Genomic DNA, 25,855 nt, shown 5'->3' on the forward strand with positions numbered 1-25,855 from the left:
GCACCAGACTAGCGAGCTGTCAGACTAGCTGTCAAAACAATCTGTCTAGAGGCAGGTTGGCTCATTGTAGTTTTGCACAACAAATGAAACATATCCATGACATTTGTAGGAAGCCGAAAATCGATGCCCAATCACAACAAATAAAGAAATCTACCAAACAACACTACGCCTAATTAGTGTCAATAGAATGAGACATTAATTAGGATTAAGTTGCCACTTTTTCTCACAATCATATGAATGAAGGGATAAAAAAGTGACAAGAAATTGATCGAAAGTTTCTCTGCGGAAGGTCAAGTGCGGAGCGAAGATTCTACTAACGTTCCGGAGAAGGATAGCGAAATTGCCAAGGAACAACATGAAACAGACACCAAACTACCAAATCTGGTTGTCAAGGTCGTTGATTTGCAAGCGCGAAAAATCGAATGTCAAAACATTAGCCACCCGTGGATCGACCACTGTTCAGAAAAAAAATCTTCCAAACAAAACAAACCCGCTGCGTATGTAAACATTACATTTTGATTCATGCATTATTCCTAGTTCCACCGTAAATCTACCTATTAGGAAAACGGTTGCAAGCATGGAAATACGCAATGAAGTGAAACAGAAGGACCAGGAAGTGGAAAAGAAAAAGTTTGTCGTGCGCAATGCTGCAGATGTACAGAGAGCCAAGTTGGACAAGCTCATGAAGAATCCGGTAAGATAGAATATTGCTTTCGTTTCGTTGTGGCACAATTTCACCACAATGTCCCGTCCTTTATGTTCACAGGACAAACCAGTCATCATTCCTGCACCGAGTAAAAACCGAGACTTTTCCACCGCGATACCATCGTTTGTGCGAAACGTGATGGGTTCTAGTGCTGGCGCCGGTTCGGGAGAGTTCCATGTTTATCGCCATCTGCGCCGGAAGGAATACGCTCGCCAGAAGCAGATTCAGGAAAAATCTCGCTCCGAGCAACTGGACGATGCGTTTCAGGATCGGTTGGAAAACAACCGTAAAGCGGCCGAAGAACGCACGGCAAAGAAACGCGCAAAGCGGTTGAAGAAAAAGGCCAAGCTGAAACCTAACCGGGGAAAGAAACCGAAGCAGGGCGTAAGCTTGGACGAGTTGCTCGAAAGTTCCTCTGAGGAGAGTGATGAGGAGGAAAATGAAGAAGCATCTGCGCAGGGCGATGATTCTACAGATACCCGGGAGAAGGATAGCGAAATCGTCAAGGAGCAACACGAAGCAGAAAAGATGGAAGATACTGCCGGAAAGGAAATTAATCCGAGCACGAAAGATAATCAGACAACAGTGACAGACCTGAGCACGGAAAATGCGACTCAGATATCATCGCCTCAACCCAAAATGGAAGCTCAACCAAAACCAGTCACAGACCTAAAAGAACCACAAAACAACGAAGACATGGAGAACCAACCGTAAGAGTGAGGATCAAAAGGTACAAGTCAATAAACAAAAATAAATGATCTAAGCAAGATGTGGACAACCGTAACAATCTTCGCTACAAAAAGACTCAGCAAATCAGAAGTCGGCGGAACGATTATGAAAAAATGAGGGAGGAATAATAAAACATTAAATATATTTGCACTCTCTTCTCGTGGTTCATTTCACTGTCAATGTTTTCCATAATATATATTTTTGTTTCTTCAAAATTATAATCCCGTTTCGTTCACTTTCATAACGCGTAAGTTTAGCTTTTGCTGTTGTGTTTAACCCTTCTTTAAGAATATTATTACAGAACTGCGTAGCCTTTGACTTGCCCTGGCAGGGGGCACGTGGTGGTGGCCCATTTTAGCCACATCCGTGTAATCACACGTTGTCCCGCTCTAAATCGTTCGTCGTGGTAGATTTAAATTTTATTTACCATGTAGGAAATAAAATCAAATCACGCTCCTGTTTGCCGGCGACTACCACGTGGAAGCGCAAGCGAATGGAGCACCGACGAGTTCCTCCCATCTTCGGTATCTCACGCATGGATGCTTCCATTTTTGTTGCTGTTGTTTTGTTGGAACACATTCATTTCACATGTACTTTTAATCCGACACAGCTCGGGAGGGACATTTTCCTGTGCCGCAGATGCCGTGTATGCTCTTTTGCTGATATTGAGCGCCGGTAAGCATTCCTCTTGGGCCTTACCAGTAGTAACACATCGCACATCTCAGTTCCGTCAAGGTATTCACTTTTGTTTTACAACGCGTTTAACACTATGTTGTTGCCGTTACCTCTAGAAGTAGCTTTGCAACGTTGCGTAGCCATATTCGTGTAGCAATTATAATAGGTAATCATAATAATAGTAGTATTAGCAGTTGTAATTATGTTTCGTTTTGCAGCAATCCCTTTGCACAATTATCTTATCTCACTGAAACGCGTTTCTTGGGTGTTTGAACGCTTGTTTTTGTTGTTCCTGCTCCATTGCAATATATGAGGACATTAGAAATAGATTTAATAATTTAAATAGTATGAAACAAGTCGCACACTCTCACGCATTTCCGCATCACATTCCTTCTGCTGGTGCCGATGATTCATTGATCCTCTAGAGCGAAGCCGTTGCGTATTTTTTTCCCGTATGGTAGAAGCTACATTTGTCAGTTTTATTTGATTGCCATGCACTTCTACCATTACCAACACGCCACACACATTGCCTTTCCGTCCTTTCTTGCTCCGGTTTCCCTGCTCAAGTTGATCACCATTTGTTTGTCACACCAGCAACACACACATACTCCCGAACGACAAGGTGTCTGAAAAATGGTAATTCACGATCATGATCCATACCACCTTTTTCTCCAGGGTAATGCTTAAGTTTCGTAGCTGGTGCGCAAGCAGATGTCTGCGTATTTACGCGTGTGCTTTAACAATATTTACAATATGGACTGTGTATATAAAATAGTGGTCGTGTTAGTATCCCATCGATCAAGGCGAGGGGTTTTCTAAAACCCTTTCGCGTCTCTACAGGGTCTAATAGGGGACAGCGAGTGTAAAACACGCTCTAAAGCTAACCCGACGGGAGCCTTGATCTGGTCATGCTCAATCTAAAACAATCTTATCCAACTTTTCTATTCGCACTATGTACAAACAGCTTCCGACAAAACAAAGCCAATTTTACAAAGTCGTGAAAGACTGTCCCAAAACCACCGGGGAAAACTTGATGGTGTGTAGTGGTATTCATCTCTCAGTGCGATCCTTTTTCGAATATCGCAAAGAGAGAGAGAGGGAGAATGAGAAAGAGATTAAATAGATATTCCATAATTGTTTTTCGTGTTTCAATTGTCCATTCTCTTCCCAATGTTTCGATCAGTTCGGATGGTGGCAATGAAACTGAAACATAAAACCTACAACCAGAATAACTGAATCGAAACAGAAGCGAAATAAAACACGCACGCTATTTTTACGCGTTTGGTTTCTTTACGTAGGAAAGAAGCCTTTTTCTTGGATCATTATTATTCTGATGCATAATTGCGGAACAACATTCATTGAGGGTAAGCTTCCGTAATTAAAAACCCAAATCAGCCTATATGCTTCACTATGGATCTATTGTGAGGATTAATACTTGTTAACCCTTTAAGGCGAGAGGCGATCGTACAGAAGAATCAGATTAAACGACCCTTTCAACACATGTGCAGATGTTTGTGTTATGAAAAAAAAAGTTAGCCACTAAAACAGGCTTGACCTTAGTGGTCCTTTCAAGCCGCGAAGGGAAAAAACTCTAAAGCTATCGCTGCAACCGTTTGGACAAAGCTGGAAAATACATAAGCATTTCAACAGGAGCCGAATCAAATGCACCCTCACCCAAAAACAGTTCCATTTGTAACGCTACGCGCCACAACTTACCGGGCACTGTTACCGGGTCAACACGACCCGGAACAGTCTTCGGAGAAGAAATGACAAGATGAAGCATGTGGATGTGCGGTCGGTTTTTCGGCTTGTGATTTTGTGTGTTTGGGCCCTCTGGTCGGACGAGCTCTGTTGTGAGGTGGCACTGATTACAATTTGACTTAGCGTGACTGTTGCATCTGCTCTTGCGCTTTACACCAACGACGTCATCCTACGACTAATCCGCTTGCATGTTTGTCTGCGCTTCACAAACCGAACATTGCGCAACCTTCACTCCTCTCGACGCTTCGGCGTATGTCTCATTTTTGCATTCGATTATTCTCCAACCATACCTTTAAATCGTAAGTATATTGTTAATAATAATATTTCCTTCACATATAATTCCTTGCACTGTTGCTCATGCTTTCCAATCATCATTGCCCGCTACATTCCATCGCCATTTGTCCCTATTACGGGCGAATCAGTTGACATCTTCCCATCGCTACAAGCACGGAGCTTATTCATTCTGTTTCTGTTTACTCATTTACTGGTTACTTATTTCCTGACGACCCATTGCAAAGGACAATATTCTCTCTTCCGCTTTCGTTCGATAACGACTGCAATTTCAAGAATGTGTATTTTGCTCTAATAATTATATTGTAATGAATTGTGAGTGTTTTCTTTTATTTGGATGTGGTGTTGTGTAGCTTCTACGAGTGTAATTATTTGATTTAGCAGTTTTAATATTACTTTTGTTGTTGTACGAATTCTTAATGAACTCCGAAACAGAATGGGAAAGAAGCTTACTATAGCCTACGGGAGGAGCTGAATGTTGCTTCGGTGTAAGGGTGTTAGCTAACGAACGTTATCATTATCGTATTCGCCTGCCACTATTCATTGGATCGATATGAGTAAAATAGAACTGTTTAACTAATAACGAACTAAAACTTTTTTCAAATTTTCTCACCTTCTCTCTCTCTCTCTCTCTCTCTCTCTCTCTCTCTCTCTCACGCACACACATACAAACACACACATTATCTATTCCTCGATTTTTTCCTTGCCTTCTTCATCACAATAAGTTGACACCAGCTGCATCGGAGAACACATATGAAATATGAACCCGTTGCACACGCATCACATAATAATCTGCTTGGCGAAACAAAGCTCAATGCCAATGATGATGCTGTATCTGCAGCAGTTCGCGGTTGTATGCGGGGGAACATCCTATAATCCACGTCACGTGTGCAATATGGGTGTTGGCTGTTTGCTAATTTGCTTTGCTTTGTCGAAGAGCGAACACATAAAAAAAAGCGCCAATGAGTCGAAAGGGACCCAGAAAAAAACAAAAAAAAAACAAGCTGCCAACATCGGTAGTTAGATTGGTTGGTGGTGGCTTACAGGACACAGGGGTGGGGGAGAGGAAAGACGGGTTTTGACTTAGCGGCACTCCCAAACTTTAACCGTCGTGTCCACGCTGCCGGATATGACGTAAGGATGGGACTTATGCATATCTGCAAAAAAAAAATCAAACAGAGATCAAATCAATGTTCATATCGCTCTTTTCACTACTTGCCGTGCGACAAACACTTACCCACGGATGTACAGAAATGTGAGTGCGCGTAGAGCGTTTTCATGCAACGCTTGTTGCGTAGATCCCAGATGCGTAGCGTTTTGTCGTCGCTAGCGGAAATCATGTATTTGCCACCGGGGTGAAACACGATACCACGCACCCAATTGTCGTGGCCGGCCAGCGTAAACAGGCACAGCCCGGAGCTGACGTCCCAAATCTGCAAAAAGCAACAACGTAAGAATGGAAATGCTTGGGAAATGCGCTCTTCCAAGTGAGGCGCAACATAAAAAAAAAACATCACACGCACCCTGATCGTTTTGTCTCGTGATCCCGATGCCAGGAATGGGCCTTGGTGTGCACCTTTCTTGTTGTCTGCTCCGGCTGCCTCGTTTATAGCCGCTGCGGCCGATTCCGGTGCCCAGGCAATGCATTCTACTGTATTCTCATGCTCCCGCAGCTCAGCCTGCAAAAGGGTACGGAGTGGTAGGTAAGGTTAGGAAATATTAACCTACTGGCCAATATTGTTTTCATTCGCGCATACTTTGCATTCCTTGGAGTTCGTCTGCCATACACGAACCGAGTGATCGTTCGAACAGGAGGCCATCAGCGATCCATCGACGTTCACCCGTACCATGCGCACCCATTCCCGGTGGCCCGTGAACGTCTTGACGCAGTAGCCGCTGGCCACCTCCCACATCTTGATCGTTTTGTCGCGTGACGCAGAAAGTAGGAAATCGCCCGCCGGTACGAACGAAACCGATGACACATTGTGATCGTGACCGTGCATTGTCTTGACGCACTCGTACGTCTGCTGGAAATCCCACAGTTTAATCGACAGATCCGAGCTACAGGAGGCTAAAATGAATTATCAAAAAAACAAATAAACATAAAGAATTAGATATCAAGGGAAATATGCCCCCCAGTGGGGTTCGGCTGTTTCGCTACTTACCGAGCAGCTTCCCTTGTGAATCGAATGCCAAATCCTGTACCGAGTCCGTGTGACCCTTGAGCGTACGTTCATATTCACCCGTCTCGAAGTCCCACACCTTGATCGTGGCGTCCTCCGAGGCCGATACCATCATGCTAAAGACGGGGTGGAACACAACCCGCGTCACGGTCGCCCGGTGGCCGGCGAGGGCGAACTTTTCCGGCGGTCGCGGTATCCAGTCGCTCGGTGTACGTTTTGCCTTCGTCGGTGCACCCTCGATCACCTCCTTCTCCGCCTCGGACAGTTTCGCTTCCAGCTCCATCACCTTCTTCTGCAGCCGAATGACGGAGGTCCACTTTTTCTCCAACAGCCCACCGTACTTGCGCTCTATCTCGTTCGGCATGTCGGCCTCCTTCCGGAACGCTTCCAGCGCGTCTGTGTATCCATTGCTTCCCAGATAATCGGCAATCGCTTGGTTACTGTAAATAGATTAAAACAAACAAGATATACGATCAATGGATTTGTTTTTAGACTAGAATTGTCGAACATTTGAATGTTTATTTTAATATTCAATAAATCACAGCGTTTAATAATGTCCAACCTCACGACCTTTCCACATCAATCAAACTACCCCTGTATGGGATTAGCACCCCGTTAACATTTGGATAGACATTAACCTGCCCAAAATAACCTTAAACTATGAGTTTCCAAAAAAGAGGAATTTCCAACCGAAACGTCTTTTAGACAACGCCCATCAGGAGGTTTAAAGCGGAAGACCAAATTGGACGATCGTTACCTCCAACAGCAGTTTCCTTCGCTTTAACTGTAAATTAAACGATGCGCCTGTTATGGAAGGTGTTCAAAACAAATAACCTATCATCCACGATTAATCATTTTCTCATTCGGATCAAGCCGGAAAGGAAGGTGACGCACTGGCTCGTCTAACACGAGCTCTATTCTTCGAGTGGTTCTCTTGTTCTCTTCCTCGAATCTTACTAGAAGGTTTAATCACAATACAAGTCACGGTTCGTTACCTTTGAGCGATGGGTTTCGATCAACCAATGGTTGCTAATACAATAATTTTAATCACAAACCACAAAACGAGAAGCCTCGGCGCTCGGCACTGATCAGAGAAGGTCAATCACTAGCGCGCGCTAGGGGGCGCGCTTCCTAATTTAAACACTATTCAGTCCCTTCCATCCGACACTCATAAGCAAAAATCAATTCAAATCGACAGCTTAGACGATGCTGCCTAAAACAACTCACTCTGCCCAAAAGTTTGAACACAACGTCAATATCAACTCCACAACGAATTTTCAATCCAAAAACTAACACAAACTTGAAGGACACGCTTGAGCCGCTTAAAACCTCCCAAAGGCCTCCCTATTCTAAATAGAAACCAAAAACATAGAAGTCCTCCTCTCATGGTGACCTTAGCAGTGCGGGGAGGTTGTTGTCGGAGAATTTCGCGGTTCACTGACGCAGAAGTCAATCTCCGAAACTAAAGCGATCCTATTTGGCCAAATGTTTACATTTCGTTAACAACCTTTTTGCAGATCCGCAGCACACGATAATGCAAAAGTGAGCGGAAAATTGAAAAATCGACACACGAACAACGAACGGTTTCTTGAACCGACAGTGTCCCTTTCGACAAGTCCCAATGGCGTTGTTGATTAACGAACACACTTGTTGTCCGTTGATGATGATGATGATGATGTTGCAATGTTCTACCATTCGTTTATCTTCGGCATCGATCGCATTTTGATTGATTGTTCGAGGTTTGCATCATGGTTTTTTCAATCATTTCAGTTCGCATTGCATTGCGAGATTTAATAGAACCATTCTATCGCTATCTTCCGCACCGTGCACGAAACCGGGTGATCGCGCAAGGTGGTCTAAATCTGCTTTCTGATCTGGTGCTTCGCGAAGCTGTGTTGCGCCACGGCATCAAATGTGCATCAATTTCCGCTAACCATATATCATCAATGGGGGCCGATTTCTCATCAACCAGCAACGCCTTGCTTTTGTGAAGCTATCACCTGAAGGTACGCCAAAAACCCAGCATGGGGAAGGAAGGGAAAGGGATGGAAGCGTCAAAGCTTACACGGCTGAACTCGGCACAGACGAGCCACCGAACCTAATGGCACATTAGTCACTCACCGAACCGCGCCAAAAGTCGCCCGGAGGCCGGCACCGGTTGTCTAACGGTAGACAACCATGTAGCAGCAGCAGCAGCAAGAAACGATCGCTTTACGGATCGATTCCGATCACAGGACATGCTAGATTGGCGACGCCATCGTCAGCAGATACAAACGCCTTTTTGTCTCACGCCTCATTGCACCCCGAGAGGCAAATTATAAACGGCTCGGCCTTCTACTGCTGGCGAATTTCCGTTCTGGCTTGGCTACGGTCGGTAGGACTTGCCCACGGGCAGACCGACCCAATAATAAATGACCGTAAAAAAATGGCTTCACGTAGCTTGCCCTTCGAGATCGCGAGATCGCTTCTAGGCGTGGATTGAAAATCACAAACGGCAGCAACTGCAATATCGATCGATCATCACTTCCCAATAAAACCCCAATCTACTAGCGCCTCACTCACTCGATTTGAATGTCCGCAATCCGTCACCTTTCGCGCGCGCGCGACTTGCTTCCTTTCGGGGTGTTGAGATCGCGATCTTAACAGAACGGACCTTAATCTTGCTGGACGAACAATTTGCCACGGTGAACCATCCACACTGTGCGTCACACCCCAACACACCTGCAGCCCTCTGAGAGTTCCTTGGAGTTCCTTATTATATGAGTTAAGGGGTTTTTTTTTCAACTAAATTGGTAAATCACAGACGATGATGCAGTAGAATGTGCTATGGATTGCGCTCACTGAACTGCAACGAATCCGGCAAATGCATAGACCTCCCAACCATGCTGACGACTCACTGAAACATCAGCCTCGTCCAACACCGGGTAAATCATTTAAAACAGCATCATAATAGTCGTAGGGCAGGGCCCCCGAGATGATCGTTAACGGTGTATCGCCGTTGCACCGCTCTTTCGAAAGTGATCTCACTCGGATACGCCCACCATTTCACGCGCCCTATGACGGGTGCACACCCGTACAGACCTTAGGGTGGGGGGTAAGGGTATGTCCATATCAAACTGCGTTGCGTAGAACGGCAAACGCGGTCCGATCGCGACATAATCACACACATCGATACGGTAAAATTCGCCAGCATTATCACAGATCATTGAACCGCCAATGGGTTGGCATCAGGTCGACCTTGGCGGGGTAGGATTCCACTCGAAGAGGTCCTCCCTTCCAACTAACTGGCAAAAACGGCAGGTTCAGCGCGATTAGTTGACATAAAGGCAGAGCTAGCATTACTCTAACGATTGTAACGCATTTAAGTCAGGCGTGTCAAATCAGACTTCATATATTTAATTTCTCACCCTAATAAAACATTGAAATGCAAATGTAAATGGAGCTCTTGTCTCAATTTTAATAACTTTCAAACGATGCATAAAAGAAAATAATTAAGTTCCTTAATTTTTATGTTAAAATGAAATATTTATATTAATAAAAATAAAAATATTAATAAAAATATTAATGATTTTGACTAATTCATTTCCTTAAGTGATTAAATCATCGGTAATAATTTTTTGCACGTTTTCTTCAGTACTTTTACAAACAAATCATCATTTACACTACTGGGTAGCATATAACATTGCACGTGTCATGATGCTTTAGACAACCCTGTCTCGTGAAGTGAATGTTTGAATGGAAACGTTTGCTTCCATCGCGGTGTGCCCAGTTGTGCTGCACGCAGATTGCAAAACTTTTTCCGCGGTTGTACTGTACGACTCGCGGCTGGCATGTCTCTGCGCTCGCACGAAACCGATTAAGGCGCGTACACACAAGCAACCTCTCACCGAACCAAACCGTGGTGTGTGCGGTTGGGAATGCAAAACAACCATCAGCAGCAAGAACCGGTCACGAGGAACCCCCTCGCGCGTGTTAGAATTGAGCTATCCGACCGACCTGGTGAACTTCTGGTACGCCAAAAACCCACCCGGCGACAGACAGAGAACTTGAGAGTTCGCGAAAACCAAACACGTTTTCTCGCCGCTGACCGACAAAAGTTCGTCGGCGACGACGGCAGCTTTACGCCACGGTGTAAACGGTGGTGGCGATACGCAAAGCATGCAACATAAAATTGAGAATCGTTCGCTTTTCTGCTGCATGCTTTGGTTGCACTTTAAAAAAGTTTATCTCCAGAACCGAAACTAAGGCACGACACTGCATCCGACCACGAGATTGAGTGATTGCTGCTACACTAAATGATTGGCTCATTACTCGTCCTAAATGGTCCGTTTCCTTCCTTATGTGCGGCAGGCGGTTGGAAGTGTTTTTGCGTAATTAAACGCGCTCGCGCAAGATAAGGGAAAACCGCTCCGGTCAAGCACACGGATCATTTTGCCCCAAACATATGTCGTTGAACCGACGGGCACAGCCTGTAATGTTGCGACAACCGAACGGCTTCCTTAAGCGACGGAAAAAGGGTTTGGACTTGGGCTGAGTTTCTGAGGCTTTCCAAGTAGCCGAGAGTTGGCCACCACTCCGAAATGTCGGTGGCGAGGAAGTACCCGGATAGAACGAGAATTCGCTGGAGTGGGATTGTTTTAGCCATATACCCTCCTTTGCGGTACCATCGAACGGGGAGTAGTGTCGCAATCGATGGACTGGCCATACGAACAACAACTGGCGCAGGAATTCTGCGATGTCATTCGGTGAAGCAATCGCGTTCTTGAAAAAATCACCCTCCCCCATCTTGATTAGCCGCGTTGAAGAGGGCGGTCGCGGAAAAAAAACGAATTGACCGAGTTCATTAGCTAAATAAAACTATTTCCTAACGGTGAGCCTTCACCAAACCAATTACAATTCAAAACGGCAGTGCATCTCATTATGCGTTATGTAAACGTTAGTGCAAACGGGTGCATGGAAAACTGGAAACAAAATTTTGATTTTAGTAGAAGGCATTTAAATTAAAACATTTTTAAATTTAAAAACAATTATTTAACTAATAAATTGTTATAAAACTATTTTAGTATACTACTAAAATACTTTAAAATCCACTATGATCGTTGTTATTTACATCAATTTGAGTGGAACATTCAAATATAAACATTTAAAATTTAAAATTATTATTTAAGTAATACCCTTAAAGTAAATATTTCACTAAAATATTTTTAAACACGTTGGAATAGTTGAAAATTGATTTGTAAACAAATTTTCCTTAAAAAATTACAAATTAAAGGTTAAAAAAGGTAAACCTATAGTGTGGTAATGATAAATCCCAAGAAAAATAAAACGAAAGACTCTAAGCGACGAACCTCCAGTCGGAGTGGTGACATTTACGGCCCTATTAGAATTCTTACCGAGTCGAGGGCTTGAGTACAGCACCAAACCTCTACGTAGGTTTTCCAACCCATGGACAACACACACCGGGTGACATCTTGGGTCGTCTTTGCCTGCCAACATTGCAAAACACCGATACCCGAACCCGTACCGGCCATATGGAGGGGAAGGAAAAACCGCGCAATTCCAAGCGGACGATCTTGAAAACTGCACACACCACAACGTCGCCACTTCTGGTGGGCTTCTGGGTGATGTGGTAGCAAACGCGAAAAGGAACAGGTTAAACCACTGCCTAACGCGCGGAGTCATGCTTCGTCTGTCGCCCCACTTGGCCACCGGATCGAGATCGTTCTATCGAGATGCACTTCACCAACACGGGCGAGTGCAACTGCACTTCGAAACAGCATCCAAATTCAGACAATCCGCATCAATTTCAGGGCAAATGGAGGCAAACCACGTCTAATGTTCGCGTCGCGCTACCGTTTGCAATTCGCTGGTGCGCGCGCGCGTCGTGTGTGCTCAAGGACGCGTGGTTTGGTTTGGTGTGCGCGCGTGAAGCCTCGCTCTCCTTTATGCGACCGCGCGTGCAGATCGCGTACCATCGTGCACGGTGTCCGCTAACGCTACTATTCGTCACCAGTCACCAGCAAAATCACGCATTCTACCAAATCCCTTCCCTTGCGTCTTAAATCGTCGTCCCATCGCTGAAGGAATCTTTTAATTGCGTGGGGATACTGAACCCTGCAACTGAAGCGGAGAGGAGGAGGGCGTAAATGATTCCTTCTGTTACAACTTCTTGAAAAAACTAGTAAAAACAGTATAAAGCGTACAGCAACAAAAATAAACATCTGTTTATGCGTTCAATGTGAGCATAATTCGAGCACGATCGTGCTGGCCGAAGCTCGCTTCGGAGGATATCAACCGAACCGACCGATCGTCAGATCAAACGCACCACCACCGAACCGAGGAAACTCTCGGTAGCGGTTTCGGAGTGGGAAAACCCGTACCCGTACCCGTACACAGCGCAGCAAAAGCTATCGTCCTTGGAAGCGTTTAGAAGGAAACAAGAACAGCACCACTCACGTCTTGCTTTCGCGCGTTCACAGTTAACCGAAATATTTCTGCAATGATTTGTGCTAAAAAAAAGAGCGCTCTTAGAACTACCATACACACTCATGTAGGCGAATGCCCGGAGGGGTGGGAAATAGATCCGTTGCTCTGTAGTTTTTGCTACTCAGAAGGTGGACGTTATTTTCCGATACCGTTCGAGCTCACCTCCATTCGGAAAATGGCCAGACAGTGGCAGTCCTGCGACAGCATCTCGACGACACGGGCAGGTTAATTCTGCCTAGCTGATTGTTTTTCAGTCGGTCAGGGGAGTAGTAATGCTCTGGCCACACCTGAACGGAAACCTCCCTTCACTGCGCCAAATTCATGTTTTGTGAATATTTTGTGGTTGTGTTTTGTCTTGTAGTTATCGAGTATTGAGCTGAATTTAATATTCAAACACCTTCGAAAGTGCGTGCTCCAGTTGTGTGCTTATATCAGTGTGCGTAAAGTGTTAGAAGAACCGAGAGAAGAAGACGTATAATTGCATACGGGAAACTGTGTCAAACTAGAACTAGCCGACGATGATTCTGACCCAGATTCTGACACTGGTGACAGAGTGAAACGAAACACTCCATCATTACGGAGCCTTTTGAACGAACACAGAACGCGAGTTTACGATAAAAGATCATAACAAGTGTCAACTGTTTCTGTCAAGTGGCTTTAACGATCAGTTTGGTGGAAGTACATCGAGTGTGGTGATTTTTTTCCTACGAGCAACATTATTCTCCACCACAAAATGGATGTAAGGGATAACTTCACTGATTTTACCCTGGCGTCGAACTACATCATGCAGTTGGCGATCGACGAATATCAGGCGGATCGCAACTGGACGCGACTGATCGACCGATACTGGAATCTTGTGGAGGACCTGATCGGAGGTAATAAAGTCATAAAAATCGGGGCTCCGAGGTATCAAAAACACAGGGTTTTTTTTATAGAGTGATGCTCATAAAATGATTAATGTGGCGATGGCGATCTTGACCCGCCTTCTTTGGGACTTTTGATAACCCAAAACCTTAAAAGTCAGTTCTGCATATGAGAGTAGCAAGGGAGCTGGTCCAGCCGAGTTTTCAATATTCGCTGGGCGTGTTTTTTAGATAACCTATTTATGTTATTTAATTTGTCTCCGATTATGATCCATCAACAGCTTCTAAATAGCAGAGGTGATACACTATCTGCATTGTTACTCAATATTAATCGGGGTCTATAACACCTTCAACTACAGAATATCTGAGTACGAATATCTGAGATTGTGAGGCTTTTCGCTGTTATCTTGCCGACATATAAACTTTCCCGCCATGTTTGTATGTGCAAAAGAACATAAATTATTCTCTTGATAATATAATCATATAAATAAAATAAAATAAAATAAAATGATAAAATAATACTAATAGCTTCTCAGAAAAGGTTAATTTTAGCATGATATTTTCATAAATATTCTCCAAGAAATTACACGTTTGATAGAAACTCATCCACTCTCCCTTCATAATTTACTCGTTTGTTTGACAGATACAGTCTTAAGATGTATATCTCAAGAAGCGTTCCAATTTAAGTTATGATAGAACTCATTATAAGGTATCTCTTTGTAAATAGGTATCTGTATCGAACGTCATGAGACCATGGAGATCATCTCAGTTTGATATGATTTTTTTTTACTCTGATACACCAATAGTTTCTCAACATAAAATTGATGAACTTCTAGATCAGATAATGCGTGAAGATGCTCCCAAAAACAATTTTTGGAATAATCTGAATTTAAGAACAATTCTGGTGTTCGAAAATGGAATGCATCACTTAAACTGAGGGGAAAAGTTTTGGACCATTTCCAAGTAGATTTAGCATACCTTTAGCAACAAAAAATGCTAACCTTAACCGGTGATCTCAATCAATGCCACAGCACATGTCTTACCTTCTGCAAGCGTACATGTAGCTTGCATTTCGTTGCCAATGCGCTTAAAGCGGTGGCGGCACCATCTTAATGATCGCCTCCGGCAGAAGAGCGCTAGACATCGTTTATGCTCATATTGTCCTCCTACGGCGCAGAAGCGATAACCAACGCCGTTCGGTCCGAGGTAATCAGTTCAACTTCATGGCAAAGGCCACATCAAATGACGATGCTTTCCTCCCAAGTTCAAGTGTGTGTACGTTGCGGTCATTTGCATAGGATACCGATCCTTCCTAAGCCCGATTGCTGTGCGTTAACCGTGAGCTTGACCTAATTGTACAACGAATTAACAACCCCATGCTACCGAAAGCCATGATACAGATTCTCTTGAAAAGCGGGCAAAAGTTTAATATCTTTACGAGGTTCATAACGAATAGCCCTTCTTGATCGTGGCGGGATCTAAACTCGAGGCGGCCGTTTGGTTAGCACTCCATCACCACACAAAGCCCACGAGGTTGCGCAATGTACATAAACGGAGATAAAAGGCCAGTATCCGTCATGTTGGACGATTGCGAAAGTTGCCTGATCGTGGTATCATTTTTCCTCGGGTCGATAAACTTGACCACCCCCCGTTGGGCTTTCGTTCTCTGCGCGAGATTGATGTTAATATTCAAAGTCATGTGTGCGCAATGACATCAGTCAACATGGGCCAGAGGTTCACAAGTGTCGAAGGCCTTCCATAGTTCCGTCGCCAGATTGTTTGCTTATATTTTGTTGCCTTTACCTTTACACATCCCTCGTTGTAATGCCACTGTCTAACTTTCGCAACAGTGCTACATTTCGGGGTCGTAATGTTTTGCTGGGAGGGGGCTTATGCATACAGGAAACAGTATTGTACAGTGTTTGCAACATTTCATCTGCTGTAAACGAACTCACCAAACCAAGGTCATTTTTTAAACAGAATTACTCGCACCTAGAAGACCGGTGTGATTAACTTTCGAGCATGCTTTGGCGAAGATATTATGTTTTTGCATGACACAAAAGCGAACAACATGAATGTGGACACTCATTACCATCGGAAGGGAATAAACCTAACACGACAAGCTTAATGAACCGTTTTTTCTTTGATTAATCGTCAGTGCGAATTTATTTAGTGGGGAAAAAAGTTACAGACAGAATTATCCGAACATAATGCTGTAATCGATTCGTTCTGGGCTACGAATAAACAATCGTCTTCTCTCAAAACAATCCACCCGAAGCAATCGATCTTTTAGAGATATTCGTGATCGTTCATAGATGCTACGGTTACTGATCAGCTTGATCAATTAACACGCGGTCGATCTACCAAAGAAATGTAACCTTCGATTTAAAATAAAAATCGATCGTTGAGGATCATTAAAAACATCTTAGACCAAAAAATCGGTAACCAAATTATTATTAGCTACCGAAGTCGGGCACATTCCGCATTAATCATTCATGCGATGATTTGCATCGAGACTGCGCCTAAACAATGCGATCCGTCTGGTTTGGAATAGAGTTAAGATTCGGCGATTTTATGTTCCCAAAGACATTGACTTTAAGAAACAACTGTGTCAGAGGAAGCCGAAACGAGAAAGGGAGAGTGAAATTAGCAAAGAAAAGCCGCTCTTTATTGCGCAACATATCAACACCTCTAACACTCTCAAACTAAACTTAATGCCACATCTTTTTTGTTGTCCATCGCACAAAAAGATCCGCGCGCGAAGCATCTCCCATTCATGGACAACCCACTGCCGACGCTTGGGATGGTGCTGACCTACCTCGTCTGGGTGCTGATCATTGGACCGACGTACATGCGCGACCGGAAACCGATGCAGCTGACAAACACACTCTTCTACTACAACCTGGGACAGGTCCTGCTGAGCGCGTACATGTTCTACGAGGTAAGGTCCCACACTACCAGCATTAGCACAATTTATTGCACGGAACATGCCATTTTAACGACCCCTTTTTATAATTCGGTAGCATCTGATGGCGGGCTGGGCACGTGGATACAGTTTGACATGCCAACCGGTCGACTACAGTGACGATCAGCTATCGCGTCGGGTGAGGATTGCAAATTAAAAATTTAAATTTTTAACGTTAAAACAATAAACCGAAAACGAGCATTTTATCAACTTATCTAACTAACTCGTCCAAACAGATGTTCAACCTGTGCTACATCTACTACCTCTCGAAGTTGTCCGAGTTTGCGGATACGGTTTTCTTTGTGCTGCGCAAGAAGAAGTCGCAAATTTCCTACCTTCATCTTTACCACCATTCGCTCACCCCAATCGAGGCTTGGATTCTGACCAAGTTCCTTGCAGGTATGCAGCAAGAAAGCCAACTGCCATGAATGCGCCATTTCATTTTACTATTTTAATTGTTCTCCTTCAAACAGGCGGCAATACAACACTTCCCAACATTATCAACAACTTTGTCCACACGCTGATGTATCTCTACTACATGCTTTCGGCGATGGGACCACGCTACCAGAAGTATCTGTTCTGGAAGCAATTCCTGACCGAACTACAGATTGTGAGTAATAATTCTCGCTGCTTGCCGCTGTCTTATGCTGCACAAACATAAGCCCCTGACATTAATTTGTTCCTTTAATTTTTGTGTGTTTTCTAGGCCCAATTTATCATCTGCATCGGGCATGCTATCAACGCACTGCTCACGGACTGCGCCTTCCCGAAGTTTATCACCTTCCTGTTGCTTTGCAACGCAAGCATATTCTTCGTGCTGTTTATGAATTTCTATCTGGAAAATTACCGAAAACAGGCCACTGTGAAGGCGGCGGCACAAGAAGCGACAAGAGCTCTAGCAATCTCTGGACAGCACCAAACCGTAGCCGGAGCAAGCGAACCGGCCAAGAAACAACAGTGACTTTCCCTATTCGAAAGACTGAATACGGATATCAAGTGACTTTTTTGTTTTGTAAATAGCACTACCTATCTGTTGAGCGATTAATGTGATAAGAGCTTCTAACGAATGGCCGAAAGAAAACATAACCTCTTACGAATGTACTAGATTAATTGTCCCACAGTTTTACTAACAATGAATAATTCTACCAAAAAATATATCATCAACACAATTCGCATTGTTCGCGCAAACAGTGTGGAACGGTTTGAATCATTCCATTGTAAATAGTTGTAAAATGTTATAAAGATTCAAACATGTTCGATTGAAGCCGTTATTCAATATTCAACGTTTTAAAAGCTACGTAGCAATAGAAAGCAAAGCGTTATTTTAATAAATCAATAATATATAGACATAGCGAGTAATATTTTGTGTGGCAAAGTCCCAGCACTGCCAAACGAATAATTTCATCGAACAGCCTAATTTGCCACTAAAACGAACTGAGAAATTGACGCGCTGATTCGATGGCCCCTATTATTGTGTGAGAAAATCGTTAGAGATTAATTCAAATGATGCTACAGTGAAACGACTTTTACATTTTGATTGTTTTTTCTTATTTGATATTACACTAGTGAGGTTAGACGTTCGCCATGATCAGAGTTTTCTCATCATCGCTTACTGTGACGATCATGATTAACCTTGCAATGGTCGCAATGACGTCATTCGGCAATGCGTAATAATATTGATCACAGTTGCAAAGTATGAAAGAAAAGGTTACACAAAAAATCAAGCCGAATAAGAACACTTTAGTACAGCAAAGTCACAACTAAGACACGGTATCACAAAGAAACACACGACAAAAAGTAAATCAAATGTGTACAGCAAAGTAGTAATTGATATTTTAGAAAATTAATACATTTTACATTTGCATTTTCGATTAAACACGAATTGCAATTTCCTGGATCCACCAACAACCAACCAAACACGTTACGTCAAGTGAGCGTAACGCTACTAACGCTTGCAATAGTTCACAGTCTCACAACTAGATGGCGCTAGCACCATACCATCGATCGATGTCAACGAAGGTTTTCTAGCAACCTCACGAAAGCAGTGAACGTACGAACGAATGCGTTGAGCGTAAAACATTTTGAAAGCTTATTTTTGAACGTTTAATATACATTTTTCAATTATTTCGATGCTTTGGCCGTTATCAATCAAATTTGGTCCGTTTTTCGTATCGTTCGCATTTGTAGTTCGTTGTCCAGTGAGTAGTGGAAGGAGCAGCGAGAGAGCGCGTGGAACTCTACTTATAGTGTCCAAATATTTTGAAATCTATTATCGCATAACGTTTTCGTGTCATTTTTCTTTTCTTACACTGCCATTTCGGTGTGCTGGAGCTAGACACCAAACAGTACAAAAAACAAAACCAAAAGATTAGTCACGTTGAAGGAAGTAACCGATAGTGTGTCTGTCGTCATCAACGCAGTGAATAGTAAACCTCCTATCGCTCGAATGCACACAATTCATACGTGCAGGAAATGTAACAGCAGTACGAACTTCAGAAAAAAATATCAAGGCTGTTTTGGGTGACGATACCCCTTACTGCAGGATCGGTGTGTTGGTTATTTATTATTATACAACATAATTTTTAATTCCTATTTAGTATATCATTGGACATTAAACTTTAAAACACTCGCTAAACTGTGCACGTGAGTCAATATGTAACATTTCATAATCAGTAATATGTGTTAATTTATACTGCGAATTTATCTATTGCAAAACTTTGAAACATGTTCATTACAAGGAATACAATATTACACTTTACAGACATATATAACAAAATAAATACAGAATATTATAATTTAGGTAATTTTCAACGCGAATATTAACTTTCACTTAAGAAATTTAACGTCAAATAATGAAATTGATCCCATTTCCCAATTACAAAATCTTCAATAATGATAACAAAGCATCTGTGTTTTATCTTCTTTTAACGATACTATCGGTTACCAATTTTCACACTAAATCTTGAGACCTAAAGTTCGAATCAGCAAAGGCCTAGAGCGGACGATCAAAGACCCCAATTCCGGATCACCGGATGACACTTTTCTCCTACCGAAGAGATGCGAAATCAACGCAGGCCAACCATAGATTTCTCACTTAGATACCTTTTCTATCAATCCAATTTCGATTTTATCTGTTGAGATTGAGGAACGCCGTTTGCGCCTTCCTAGTCCTTCCTTATTGCCTATGCGTTGGATTATACAGGCTATTATACAGAAGAGAGGAAGAAAACGAATCTCAACACCTATAACATGCACGTGGCGCATATACACACACCACACCACCAGAAAAAATTCCAACATTTCGTAACACGCAATAAGCGGTGTCTGTTGTCGAGCGCTGCCAACAGAAAGCAGTAGCCATAAAAAGACACACTGCCATCGGGGTGGGAAGGAGGAAATCGACGACGTATTTCTCGCCCATTTCTATTCGAAATGGGGGAGATTTATAGAAAATCGACGACGGGTCGCTTCCAAACAAACAAAACAAAAAACCAAACGCCCCATCTTCCATGGGTTTGTGGTCGAACGAACGAAGCCTCTCTTCCTATTGCCACTTGGTTTGAGCTGTTGCATCTCCAAAGGTGAGATGTGAATGTCTCGCGAGTAGACGCACGACACTAACGGGAATTTTGTCCACTAAGCTTCTACTTCCGTTCGTTGGTTGCTTTTCGAATTTAACTGTGTATTTTTACACCCAGCGCGCGAACATAAATAAATTCCGCCAGTGCTACAGAAGCAGCAATTGACAACGGAATGGTGTGAAAAGCAAACGATAATCGAACGATTGATCGGAACAATTAGTATGCAACGGTGTGCATTGATGCACATGTAAGCGAATGGATGCATTCCTTTGCTTCAACCGAAATCACATTTCGGCGCTACAGTTTTGTACACCCAATAGCCCTTTTAAAATAACTGAAGCACGGGAAGAAAATAGTAACATATGCATTGTGGAAAACGATTCGAATGATCTCTAGCACAAATGCACAAATAAATATCAACTAATGTAACGGCCATTTTGAAGGAACAGCCAATGTTTTTTGAAGTCCATAAAAATAAATCATTCCATTTTCTTTAACGCATTCCAATAAATCAAAACACTACACACGAATCCGATTCAACACGGAACGGGAGTAAAAAGAGCAACTTATTGCCTAAAAGAAGTCGATTAAGTCCAGCACAAAATTAGTACTTCCTTCCTGAGTGCCCCCGTTGCTTCACACCCCGTCTTTTCACACTTCCCCCACTTCTACGACCTAAAAGTGGGCCTGTATGTTGCTGCTGCTGCTCCAAAATATAGGTGAAAGTGAAGCACATACACAACACCCAAACATATAAATAACTCCCCCATCAATCGCCCGGTGAGACCATTATTTCCCTGACACACTTCTTCATCGTCGTCGATCGGCACAACAGGATGGAGTCGAAAGGCGTGTTCGATCTTCGAGCACACGGTTGATTTCGAGGAGTCATTAAAGCAGCGTTCTGCTGTGCCGCCATACAACGCGCGGTGCGTTTTGAGGACAGCAGCACTATTTTAAGAACGCGTATTTCCAGCGGAACAAGAATCACGTCCCAACGTCGCATGTCTTTCCGTTCTTTACATACAACATTCTTGCCGAAATATAGACGCCCTACAAATATAACCAAAAAAAAAACATCTTATTATTGGTAGAACTTACAGCTCCTCGCGCTGCCGTTGTGACAACACCATTTTCATGTTTTGATCTGCTGGTGAATGGTTATAAAAAACGTTCTCCTCCTGCTGCTCCGTGCTGTCGCCGTTGTCTTCCCCCGTCTGTCGGTACGGTATCCTTTTACGGTTCAACTGGATTACTCCGGCTGCCGATCCGGATTGATTCGCGATCGAAACGGTTCAGCTGACACTTGCCCCCGGCTCACGAGGAGGACACGATCCTACTTCACTTTCACACGCACACACACAGAGTGCCGCGATTACGCCACCAACGAACGAACGATTTTATACGTTAAATTCAATTAACTTTTCGCTTTCGATCACTCGGCTTTTGCACTTTCACTAGGAGGTATAACTCGATCAATTTTCGCTCAAAATTTCGCTTCCTTTTGCTTTACACACCTTTTGCTACGGTTAGTTTACACCTTATTACGCGCGTATGGCGGCCTTGTTTAATGTGCCGCTTCCAACGCAAAATTGCACTAGCGGGGAAGGGGGGAGGTCGTAATTTTTTTTTCCTGATTCGTAAGTATATGTAAGTATCTCTTTTTCTCTTTTTTGTTTTTTGCTTGTTGCTTTCTTTGTCGTCGTCGATTTGTCGTCGTTCGTCGTTAGTGACTGGTTTCACAGCTTCCGTTTGCAGAATTTATCAGCACCAGAGAACACTGTCAAACGCTCAGGATCCTCTGGAGTGGCGGCCACCGGACGTTTCGATTGTGGCGTCCTTGGGGGCCTTAGAATTTGTTGCGTTATCGTCGTCGTCTTACTAGCGGTGTTTGCAAACGATGTTGAATCATCTAAAATGAGAAAAATAATGCACGAAAATTATTAGTATTACTTCAACTTTACGATGACCTATCAGTAAAACAATAAACTATATATTGTTGACTTTTTTTTTTTGCAAAATCGCTACGAATCCTTATGAGGGAAATGGACAAACTTTGACATCGGATATCGACCATACTACCATCCGCAAGCCAACCGGACAACTTCGACAATCAATGTCAAAGATTGGGGGAAAAAAATCAACCAGTAGCTTCTTACCAGTAGAGCTGGTCCAAATAAAACAATAAAACAACAAACAGTTACCAAAACAAAAAGGCAAGACAAACAAAACACCGTAAAGCTTCACCGAGGAGAAACGTATTTGCCCAATGTCACCAGAACATTTGCAACGCTTTCGGTGAACTTGCTCGTTTCAATCAATCCGCTGAACCATTCAACACCTTTTCGGTGTTGGGTTTTAGTTTCCACGCGTACACACGTGAGCAAGGCGTATTATGTCCCTCTAATGCCCCGTTGATGCCCCGTCTGTCGAAACCGGGGGGTCGGTTGTGCGGTTTTGCGAAAGATACACCCAGCTGCACCGGGGCTAGTGTTACATTTCCAACCACTAAGTCACGTTTCCTTAACCTTCCTTCACCTGCCACAGAGAGTGCAACAGGAGCTACCGAAAGGGGAACACTTCTTGCGTTGCATTTACACACGTCTTGCGATAATTATAATCAATTTGTAATAAACCGCACAAATTTGTTTCCCTCGACAGTCGAAATGGTCACAGTTTAAAGCACCTCCGGTGCAACAAAACAAACAAACACACATCACCGTTCCGAAAACGATTGAATAAGTTTGATTTTCAATCAACCGAACGTACAAACAAAACTTCCTTGTGCGGGCGGGGTGTACAAACAAAGAAGGTGATCATCAATGCCACGAATGGGTTAATTTATGCAACACCTTTATCGTAGCTGCTTATTCGGCGCGTTCGGTGATGCTTCCGTGGCCTTGCGTTCTCGTTTGCTTAATGCTTGTGAATTAAATCCACATTGAACATCCAAAAGCCCTAGGTTGGAAGCCCTAGGTTTATCGTTCTTTGTCCTCACTATTTTATTTCTTCCACACACGCACACATCTAATGACGCTCTTCCGGAAAAAGCCCTTTTTTTCTGCTGTCGCGACATAATATTTTGCCATTTTTTAACTCCCACAACAGTGAAGAACACCCAGATCCGGTGAATAAATTACCAAAATTTGTGTACAAAAGCGTACACAACCCGCAGCAAAAGGGTATGTAACACCGTACCACTATCGAATGTCTGGAGATTAGGGTATTATAGAGCGAGGTCTAGACGGAGCACAACAAATCGATAATTGGCCCTTGATGGTGGTCGCAACGTATGCAAAATGGCAACCTTGCTCAAATTTCGCCGAGGGTTGATTTTTGTGAACATAAAACACGATTGACAAAGAGAACCGTGTGTTGTGAAAAATTTTACTCATAACAATTTATTATATTTTAAACAAAATTCTATTTTCAACTCCAATTACGTTCAATTTTGTGTCAAATGTGCCCAAGGTAGTGATGTGCACAATGATTCAGAATGAAAGAATTATTTAAATCTTTTTGGAGAGTTAATTATTACAAATAACCAAGAAGAATTTTTACGATTCTTGTGCAATTTAACACATTAACAGAGAATCAGATCATTCAAAACATGTTTTATTTAACTGATTTAACTTAAAACCCGAGCTAACTCATGATTTAATTGGTGAGTTGAAAGTAGGGGTGAAGAATTAAATCCTAAGGTAACTCACACTTGAGTGAACTCATGATTTGAAGATCGTCGTCAGGAGTTAATGGGTGTAATTACTGTTGAAATTTGCAATTTAATTCGCTGTGAATAAAGGGTGTCCCCGAAAGTATAAGCACGATTTCTAAATGACGTTTCTAGTAAACGGATGGCGTAAAATAGCTGATTCTTGATTATGCTTGATTGTTTACATTAAGAGCTACTAGCTAGTGTATTAAAACTATTTTTTTCAATAGCGTCGGATGAAATGCGAGGCATTATCGTCGAAAAGCGCAAAAGCATTCTGCACAAATGGTGCTCGACACCTAACATTTCGCTAAGTCAATTAGCGAAATCGGAAGGTATGTGTATCGGATCCGTACAAACCGCCATCTAGAAGTTTCGGGAGGAGTCCAGCTTCGAGAATACGCCGAAAAGTGGCCGAAATCCTGGTCCTGTCGATCAACAGTTGGATGCACATAGCAAAAGCGTTCGAGCAAAGAAAGGAAAGTTCCATTCGCGATTTGGCTCAAAAACTGGGCATATCAAACAGTAACATCCAACGTGCTAAGGCAAGATTGAATTTAAAAACGTATAAGAAGCCAAAGAAACCGAAACGGAGTACAAAACATGCCTCATGCGTTAATTATCGAGCTCGGAAGCTGTACGACAAACTGCTGTGTCGCCAATCCTCATGCATCGTGATGGACGATGAGTCGTGCGTAAATTTTGACTACATAACTCCTCCGGGGAGTCAATATTACACCGTGCCTGAAAGCCAGTGCATCGAAGAAGCCGACAAATCTATTTTTCCCGAAAAATTCGGAGAAAAGGCGATGTTGTGGCAAACCATTTGCGAATGCTGTATGATGTCCGAACCGTTTAGTGACAACGGAGACGATTAGGACCGATCCCGACATCCGGGAGTGTTTGAATCGACGTTTGCTGGCCATGAAACGAAAACATGGTCCAGTGTTGTTTTGGCCAGATTTGGCCTCTGTCCACTATGCCAAAGACACGATCGCATAGTATGAAGAACATGAGATAAGGTACGTGCCGAAGGAAATGAATCCCCCGAACTGCCCTGAAGCCGGACCGATTGAGTTATTTTGGACGCAAACCATGGCACAATTGAGAAAGCATTTTAAAGCTGCTGAGAACATCGACAGTTTTCAAAAAGACTGGAAGAAAGTGTCGAAAATCGTTCGGGACAAGTCTGTGCTGATGGGAGGCGTCAGATCAAAAGTGCTATTATTGGCATACAATTAAATTTTTTTTAATGTTTTTTTTTTTGGAAATAGTACAAAACACTCCACAAATTCTATTTATCAAATAAACATAAAGTTTCGAGAACAGGTTTTTTTTATATAACTTTTAAATCGTGCTTATACTTTCTGGGACACCCTTTAAGTCGCTTAATAAGCTTAGGAAAGTGGATTGGAAAAGTATTCGAAACATGGGAAAATATGTTTCGGTGGAAAAAAGAAGAATAATCTATAAATAATCTATTTGCTCATTTGCTCGTTTGTCTAAAATTGATTAATTCTACATAAGTAAGTTAAAGAGTTAATTTTTTATTCTAACTCTTAACTCAGATTTCAATCCTTCATCAAATGAATTAAATTTCCCATCTCGAATTCCCCGTCGAATGTATCGATCAGTATCAAAACTGGCAAACCGGCACTGCTGATGTGGCTGCAGATAATGATTAATGGTGCAACTTCTGCTGCCACTGCACCATCCTGACTGTGTGATGTATTCGAAGTTTCGAAGTATCCCCCTATGCGACTGATGACGGAAATGGCCTTCTTTCACCCCCACGCACACCCAAACGGACGGACACGTGGAAAATTCCCTCGGAGCCACTTTTTCTATAGACATTTCTATCTTATTTATTCTTTTATTCACGTCATTCGCCACGTCAGTTCAC

The 25,855-nt window shown here is 42.9% G+C and overlaps 3 protein-coding genes across 5 annotated transcripts in view; 2 read left to right on the forward strand and 1 right to left on the reverse strand.

The window, feature by feature from the left end:
- The first annotated feature begins 542 nt into the window (after positions 1-542).
- Positions 543-1,573, forward strand: LOC128297439 (PRKR-interacting protein 1 homolog). Its single transcript, XM_053033077.1, has 2 exons — positions 543-694; positions 767-1,573. The coding sequence occupies exons 1-2, from the start codon at positions 578-580 to the stop codon at positions 1,418-1,420; spliced, it is 771 nt and encodes a 256-aa protein (XP_052889037.1). The 5' UTR covers positions 543-577; the 3' UTR covers positions 1,421-1,573.
- Positions 1,574-1,710: 137 nt separating this feature from the next.
- LOC128297436 (lissencephaly-1 homolog) overlaps positions 1,711-25,855 on the reverse strand; it is a 52,868-nt gene continuing 28,723 nt past the window's right edge. For all 3 annotated transcript variants that reach the window (XM_053033073.1, XM_053033071.1, XM_053033074.1), the window contains 6 exons: positions 21,342-22,152; positions 6,328-6,785; positions 5,920-6,233; positions 5,686-5,841; positions 5,400-5,595; positions 1,711-5,319 (listed from right to left, as the gene is read on the reverse strand). In XM_053033073.1, coding sequence (XP_052889033.1) covers positions 5,246-5,319; positions 5,400-5,595; positions 5,686-5,841; positions 5,920-6,233; positions 6,328-6,785; positions 21,342-21,379 — 1,236 coding nt within the window. In that variant the 5' untranslated portion in view covers positions 21,380-22,152 and the 3' untranslated portion in view covers positions 1,711-5,245. The remainder of the gene's footprint in view (positions 5,320-5,399; positions 5,596-5,685; positions 5,842-5,919; positions 6,234-6,327; positions 6,786-21,341; positions 22,153-25,855) is intronic.
- LOC128298692 (elongation of very long chain fatty acids protein AAEL008004-like) lies at positions 13,565-17,620 on the forward strand. Its single transcript, XM_053034462.1, has 6 exons — positions 13,565-13,706; positions 16,445-16,635; positions 16,718-16,798; positions 16,896-17,058; positions 17,133-17,269; positions 17,366-17,620. The coding sequence occupies exons 1-6, from the start codon at positions 13,565-13,567 to the stop codon at positions 17,618-17,620; spliced, it is 969 nt and encodes a 322-aa protein (XP_052890422.1).

The sequence above is a fragment of the Anopheles moucheti genome, chromosome 2 (genome assembly GCF_943734755.1).
Source record: "Anopheles moucheti chromosome 2, idAnoMoucSN_F20_07, whole genome shotgun sequence".
NCBI lineage: Eukaryota > Metazoa > Arthropoda > Insecta > Diptera > Culicidae > Anopheles > Anopheles moucheti.